We start from the raw sequence: 7,858 nt of genomic DNA, 5'->3' as shown, positions 1-7,858 counted from the left end.
ACTAACCAGCAGACTGATGTCATTGCACAGCATTTGAAATGTTATGATCATGCTTAAATGCCCAAACAAAGTCTGACATCAAAGTATTTCTCCCAGAACTGTCTTACATGGCAGCGTTCCCAAAGCAGGCATCCACTTCCGAAAACAATGACCGCATTTATTGTTTTGTCTGCTCGTGCAAGCAATTTATTTTATACGATAATTATGACTTCTACTTTTCTTAGTGATATTAAGTGCCAGTTTATCAGGAAATGACAATTTTGTTCTCTTCGACTCATTAGTGGAAAAAAACAAACTCATACAGGTTTGGAACAACATGGGGGCGAGTAAATAAGGACAGAATATTCATTTTTGGGTGAACTATCCCTTTAAACGGAGCTTACTGAATCTTGAATGAAAAAGCTGTAAATTAGCCATATGATGCAGGCAATTTGTCACTGGTGTAGATCCAAATACAAACAGTAGAAATGTAGCAAAAAATCATGTAAACCCTGGAACAGCCAGTGTGTGAAATGTAACTTTATACATAGCTGCTGAATGAACAGGAGTGTTGGTATAAAGCTGTTAATTTCCCGATGAATAATCTGGGCAGAATGGCACTAACACTCAAAAGGTGAGTCGTGATGTTCCAGCTGTAAACTGTTCATCAGCAGGCACGACAGCAGCAGCTCCATAATTCAGACTCCAGAGAAAACAGCCTTGTCAGAACAAATGCTCAAAGCCATGTCAGCTCTCACAGGCTGTTAGACCTTGCATGCCAATTGTGTAGCAGTTTTAAAAACTACCAGGACTTAGAAACTTAAAAAAAAACTTTAGTGATTAGATCTTGATTTGAATGCAGTTTTCTAAATGAGAAAGAAAACCAAATTATTTTATCACTTGGGACTGACAGGCTTTCGTTTATTTGCCAAACTGAGTCTACCAATTATGAGGTGACGTTAAAAATAAACCAAGCACTTTCTTAAAGTTGGGATCTTTCAGAAGGATGAGGCTGACAGACTTCTTTTTGCATCATTTAGCTCTTTTTTTTTTTTACAGCTTTGTAAATAAAAGGTGACAGTACAATCACAAAGAGGAAAAAAAGTCACATTTAACGATATAATAAATATTAAAATAATATTTTAACAGCTTTATTGCTTTTAGATTTATACACCACCAGACCCAAGTGTTATTTAAAATTAGTAATACAATTTGATTCAGATCCAGATTATTTTTAAATGTTGGTGGAAATTTCCCTTAACATTAACATTACAGATATACTTTCACATGGCCATTAAAACTATATTTAGTGTACATGTAACTAACATATATGTATTAAATTAACACAGAACATTTGCATACACTAAAGGTTTGGGGTCAATATGATTTTGTTTTTTAAAGCAGCTTCTCATGCTCATCAAGGCTTCATTTATTTGATCCAAAATACAGTAATGTAAAACATTACTACTAAAAATAACTTTCTTATCTTAATATTTTTAAGATGTCACTTATTCCTGTGATGTGAAAGCTGATGGTAGTCATTTCTCCAGTCTTCAGTCACATGAGCCTCCAGAAAACATTATTATTATTATTATTTTTAAGAATTATTTTTACCTTTATTATGATAGGTCAGATCAGAGCTGACAGGAAGCAAAAGTGGGAGAGAGGGGAGTGGGATCGGTCAGGTCAGGATTCGAAAATCCTTCTAATATGCTGATTTAATACTTAAGTAACATTAACTGTTGAAAACATTTGCGCTGCTTATTATTTTTGTGAAAACCATGACAATTTATTCTTGCTGTTATTTTTTCTAACAGCATTTATATGAAATGTGTCTTCAGTGTTACTTTCGAATGTAATGCATCCTTGCAGAAAAAAAATACATGTGTTTTATGGAATTTATGCATTATTTGATCTCTCCTGCCATTACCTCCGTTTTTTCTGGACAGGAGAGAAGTTTTGAGTTCTGAGAGTTCAGTGTACAATGAAAACCTACTGCAAAAACTCATTTCAAAAGATGAAGTAAATTTGATTTCTCATGATATGCCTCCTTCAATAAACCGCTCTGCTGCAATCCACTCCCAGCTTAGACACATCCTGATGCTATATTGCGTTTCACTGTATATGACCTGATGGATTACAGAAGGTCCACGCACAGTGAAATGGGGTTATATAACGTTCTTTATTGAGCTCCCTTCTATCAAGGGCAATGTGACCATATTCAAATAAAACCCGAAGCACATTCTAATGACACTCATAACATAGAAGATACTACTATATTGACTGCACTCTGAAGCTGAAGAAGAATCGGACAGTCAACATCACAGGCAGAAGCAATGTGTTAAGGGAGGGAGTTTAGGATGCCTTGTGATTCATGAGCTTCTCAATATACTGACGGTCTATGGAACCTGTGTGCAAGAAGCATGCAGATGCATTCATATAAAGGACACAAGTTAAAAACAAAACAAAAAGAGAAAATGTGCAACACGGTCAATGGCACAGAATGAAGAAGCTTGCCTTCTGAAGATAAAAAGGGCTGTTTAGGAATGCCCATCCCGTTATAACAGTTGCAGGAAGCAGATGGAAATTTGTCATGGTCCCTTTAAGAAGATAAGCACTTTGAGAATAGGGGAATAGTATCAGAGCCCTCCACTAAAGAACGGCCACGCGGCTAGTGCTTTATGGGGTCTTGGTTCAACAACGATCAGTGTAAGACGGGGCACGGGAACACAGTAATCAAATGAAAGGTGCAGTAGTGATTTTTTGTGATTTTGCTGTGCGCATGCATGGGGCAACTCTTAAAATCAGCAGTAAGAGCAAAAGAGATTCAGTCCATCAGATCAGACGACTGAAGTTAAATCTGATTCCTCAAAACATCTATTTTTCTAAACCTATGATGCTTCAATACATTGTTACACTGATAATAAAACTAGTGTGTGACCCTAGGCTGAGGGTTAGCAAGTGAAGATACACAGAGCAAGAGGGGCTCAGCGGGAGAGAATGAAGAGCAAGATGGTGTGTTTGGTTAACAGCTGAACAAAACACTGAGAGAAGCCAAGTATCCCTAAAACATCTCTCACTGAAAGGGAACAGAGCACATTGTTTCTCCATAAACAGTCCAGAGGACGATCCTGGACGTCAATAAATACAATGCAGGTCAACTTGAGAGATGGGTCTTCCGTTCAGCAAGTAGGTACATTAGGCCAGGGAAAGAACTTTGGGGAGAGAGCAAAAAGAAAAGTCAGAACTGTCTGTTTTTCTTTTTAATATTATTCAATGAAACATATTTAAGTCTTTTGTTTTTAACTTAAGTGTTACATAATGGTGAGTCATCAGTTTGCACTGATGCAGGTTGTATTTAAGAATGATAGTAGCTTTCTGGTTTGCATCAATATTAGTTGCACAACACTCAAGAGCAGCAGTTGTGGAACTCACCACTGATGGCCTCTTGGGCGAAATATTTCACATCCATGTCTTGATCTGATGCCAGTTTCTCCAGCACTGGCTTCACCTCTGTCTGCAGACAGCTGTAATAAAAAAATAATAATCAAAAATTAGAGCCACATTAAGTGAAATGTGAATATTTTTGACATAAAAATCAACTACTGGTTAAATGTGGATAAACACATACTTGCTGTCCAGCACAGGTCCAATCTTCTGAAGAGACTTGGCCACATTAAAGCGTACATTGGCTACCTGGTCATTGGACATCTTGAAAACTACAGGAAGCATGTGTTTGGTGGTAATCTCCTGTCCACACACCTCAGACAGAGCCTAAAACGGACAGTTACACACATCAGTGCTGCTGCAGGGGTTAAAGATGAATTTGATATAAGTTTTTCCCCACAATTTCTACAGATACAGTGGGTACGGAAAGTATTCAGACTGGCTGCAATATAACAAAGAGTGAAAAATTGAAGGGGGTCTGAATACTTTCCGTACCCACTGTAATTTCAAATATTTCATGGATGATGCACCATTCTACAAAGAGAATGAGACAGATTTGACTATATTTTATGGTCAAAATGTACATCAAACGGCGCTTTTCCACCTAATGCATCAGCACCAACGCCATACATTCCTCTGTGACTCAGCAGCTGTTTGTTAAAGCTGATAAGCTCTGACTCACATTAATGCAAAAGAGGGTAGTCATCCTGTGCAGGTAGTTGGGGTCATTAGCCATGCCCAGCACTTTAGGCACAATGGTGTTCTGTGCCCACTCTGCTCCAAACTTCTCCACCAGCTTCATCAGGTTACAGGTGGCTGCCTCTCTGATGGCATACACTGAAGATCACAGAGAAACAAGTGTTAGTCGACTGAGACTCCAACACATTATAACAGCTTTTTCCATTTTTATGCTACAAGCAAATGGAATTGCAACTACATTTTTTTGTGTGGGACACATGCAGTGTTAATTTTGACAGCAAATTTGGATTTAGTTTTAGTCATAGTCTTTTGACTAAAACGCCATTTAGTTGTTGTCATATTTTAGTCATCTGAATTGTTTTTAGTTTTAGTCGACTAAATATCATAAGATTTTAGTCGACTAAATCTACAGTAAATGTAGTCGGCTAAAATCTAATGGGTTTAGTGACAGTGCATTTAAGCATTTTTCAAAAATTTCCAAACTCATTATATAGGTTTGATATTAAGGTTTTATCATGATAGACACCGATTTAACTGCAGTGACACACAACATGCCTTTATGTTAAAATTAAATAAAACCACTTCTCGTAAAGAACAAGAACATGGTCTTCTTTTTAATGAAATACCAATGGTTATATACGCTTATTGGGGATGTAACGATTAACCGCGAGCCTGTTGAAAATCGATTCAAATTTGTGACTATTCAAATCAATTATAGTGATATATTTCAATTTCACTAAGAAACGTGCAGCATTTTGTCCAAGCAATAATAAAAGGACACATTTCATTTATAATTTGTCTTAAATCTAATTTTGTTAAAAAAATGATGAAAAATCGTGAATCGAATCATAAGTTGAGTGAATCGTTACATCCCTAAGGCTAATTATGCATTCTTTATAGCAACTTGTTTACCATATTCTTCATTCTTTCAAGCAGACATATTTATTTCTATAAATAAATTTAGATTAATCTTTAGGGCTACTAAAGTTTTTCAGTCAAGAGCAGTGCGTGATTTTCTGTCTTTCTTTTGTTGCTTGATTAACATCAATGACTCGGACAAAAGCAACTAAATTAGGCTGCTATCCCTTTAAAACCGAATGCACAGCTGCAATGGATGCAATGTACTGATACACGTTCTCCCTACTGTTTACGTTCACTTAAAACGTAATCAACTGTGTTTACATGAATACTCATCAAAACGGACAATTCGACATCATTTTGTGAGTAATTCTCCATTCATGCAACGCGAAAGAGTACTCGATAGCTGTGAGACGCGCTATCGGTGTGTGCATGCTTTGGTGTCTGCGCTCAGAAAACCGGACCGAATTGAGTTCTCTCTTGCGTCGTCAGATTTATCCATATGTCTGCTCTTCTCTTACTCCCACATATTGACATTTTTGAACGTTTTATGCGATATGCAGCAAGTGTATGTTAGCTTATGTCCCGCCGGTTCATATGTATGCATCTAACCTCCGAACCACGCAGCAGATTCGTTCTGAATTAATATCATCCCAAATCGTCCCTCCCTAACATTTTCTTCTCGTTTTTATTCGTTAACGAAAATGTCAATAGATTTACGTCAAAGTTTTTGTCATTTAAAAAGAGTTTTAGTTCATTATCGTCAGTGAAAAAAATGTCGTTGACGAAAATTATGACGATTATTTATCAACGAAACTAACACTGGACACATGTGCAATTATAGTTATTATGAACATTCCTGATAAGAAACCTACCATGATCAACAAGCCACGCCATACACAGAGAATTGAGTTTTTCATCGAAGAACTCTACACCCTGCAAGCACAAGAAAGAGAGAGAAAAAAAATGATACCTCATATCAGTTAGATTAGCTTACGCGACCCAAGGCGACTTGACGGCAATAAGGTAACAGGATGATTAGTTAAATGCTTTAAGTGTAAAGAGAGACTGAAGAATAAGAACTGACCAACGGAACATTCCGATCTCTATTTCAGGATTAAGCATTCTAGGACACTGACGGTCAGGACTCACCAGCTGTCCAGCCAGAAGGGGCATGTACTCAATAATTGCCAGTCGTACTCGCCATTTGGCATCCTCAGCCAGCTCAACAATAGCTGGAAGCAGAGACTGGGAAAGCTGGCGGATTCCAATCACCTCGTTCACGCAGTCCAAGTTGGAGATGATGTTGAGGCGAACCTCTGGACACTACAGAAAGGACATGACAAAAACTGTAACATTCCGGACAACATGCTAACAAATAACCAATACAACTGAGTGCTGTAATTAGCAACTACAAAATAAAAAATAAAAAAATTAATTACAATATAAATACTGAAAAACTAAATTACATTTCTAAAGCTAAAATACAAAAAATAAATCTAAAGTAAAAAATGGAAGAAAAATGAAAATGATAAAAGCACATAAAATTTTAAGTAAAATAAAAAATTAAACCGATAAATATAAATGATAAGCCTAAGTAGGGCTAGACAATTAATCAAAAAGGAATCGAAAACAAAGTTCAGAACCTCTAACCGACATAATTTTCCCATGTCGGTTATTTAGATTTTTTAATCCTATTAATACTTTCCTATTTAAAACATACCACAGCAGTAGCAGCTCAATGTCAGTTCAAAACAGTGGACCAATCAGAAGACCGCGGAGGCGGGGAAAGCGGTGCCAGCTTTTATTTAAAGTAGCAGGTTGGCATGGCAACTTCTGTATTTGACGGCAACATGGCAGAGTAAGCATTCTGCGCTGCGGTTAAAAAAAAAAAATCCTGAACGCTGTGTCTAGCGGTTTTAGACACAAAGACGTGTTCTGTGTGAATAGCCAGTAAGAACCTAGAGTAAATACTTAAACATATAGAGTGACAGGAGAAAATCACTGAGATAGTGCCCTGCTCTTTCTCTTAAATCAGAAGTGTTCTATTTACATTCATTATTTAAAACATTTGTTTACAGGAGATGCAAGTTATTTTCTACTTTTCACATTGCATTATTTAAAATAATATTCATTTACAAGAGATACAAGTTATTTTCTACTTTTCACATGACAATATTTAAAATAGAGCCCGACCGATATGGATTTTTTTGGGGGCTAATGCCGATACCGATATTAGAGAGTAAAAAAGGCTGATATCGATATATCGGTCGATATTCTTTATGTGTAGGCTATATTATAGTACAGTATAGTCACAATTACTGTATATAGAATACAGTATATAGCCTACATAAACAAAATATATATATACATAAACACATTTTTTGCAATGATAACTCAAATGTGGTGATCAAACACTTATAATGATGTGACAAACATAGGCCTATGTAGTGGAAGCAGGGTATTTAACAATTTAACAATAAACTTTATTATTCAAAATGAGTCTGACATCAGTGCACTTAACAGTAAACTTCACTTATTATAAATAACTAAATAAATAGAACAAAATATATATAACTTGAATTAAGAAATTAAACAACGTAACCGTGTAGGGCAAGCAAGCAAGCACCAACAGGGGCAGGTTTATGCAGGAAGCACAGCGTTTCAAAATGTAAACATCTAAAATGAATAAATAATAATAATAATGAATAATATTTTTTATAATAATAATAATATATATACATATATATAATATATAATAATATTTTATAATAGAATAATATTCCGCATTATACAGTCAATTCTGTTTTTGATTCCGCGATCCGCGATTCCGTCCATGTTTTCTGCATCGAAAAACCCGCCCCCCTTGAAGGTC

The 7,858-nt window shown here is 36.2% G+C and overlaps 1 protein-coding gene across 1 annotated transcript in view; it reads right to left on the bottom strand.

Annotated features, from left to right (window-relative positions):
* Positions 1-2,142: 2,142 nt before the first annotated feature.
* Positions 2,143-7,858, bottom strand: part of LOC107691746 (serine/threonine-protein phosphatase 2A 65 kDa regulatory subunit A beta isoform-like) — a 25,587-nt gene continuing 19,871 nt past the window's right edge. The window contains exons 10-15 of the mRNA XM_016490547.1: positions 6,136-6,309; positions 5,859-5,919; positions 4,109-4,263; positions 3,611-3,753; positions 3,415-3,506; positions 2,143-3,194 (exon numbers count right to left, since the gene is read on the bottom strand). Coding sequence (XP_016346033.1) covers positions 3,178-3,194; positions 3,415-3,506; positions 3,611-3,753; positions 4,109-4,263; positions 5,859-5,919; positions 6,136-6,309 — 642 coding nt within the window. The 3' untranslated portion in view covers positions 2,143-3,177. The remainder of the gene's footprint in view (positions 3,195-3,414; positions 3,507-3,610; positions 3,754-4,108; positions 4,264-5,858; positions 5,920-6,135; positions 6,310-7,858) is intronic.

The sequence above is a fragment of the Sinocyclocheilus anshuiensis genome, unplaced genomic scaffold (genome assembly GCF_001515605.1).
Source record: "Sinocyclocheilus anshuiensis isolate Anshui unplaced genomic scaffold, SAMN03320099.WGS_v1.1 scaffold246, whole genome shotgun sequence".
Taxonomy (NCBI): Eukaryota; Metazoa; Chordata; class Actinopteri; order Cypriniformes; family Cyprinidae; genus Sinocyclocheilus; species Sinocyclocheilus anshuiensis.
This window is presented reverse-complemented; position numbering and strand designations above follow the sequence as displayed.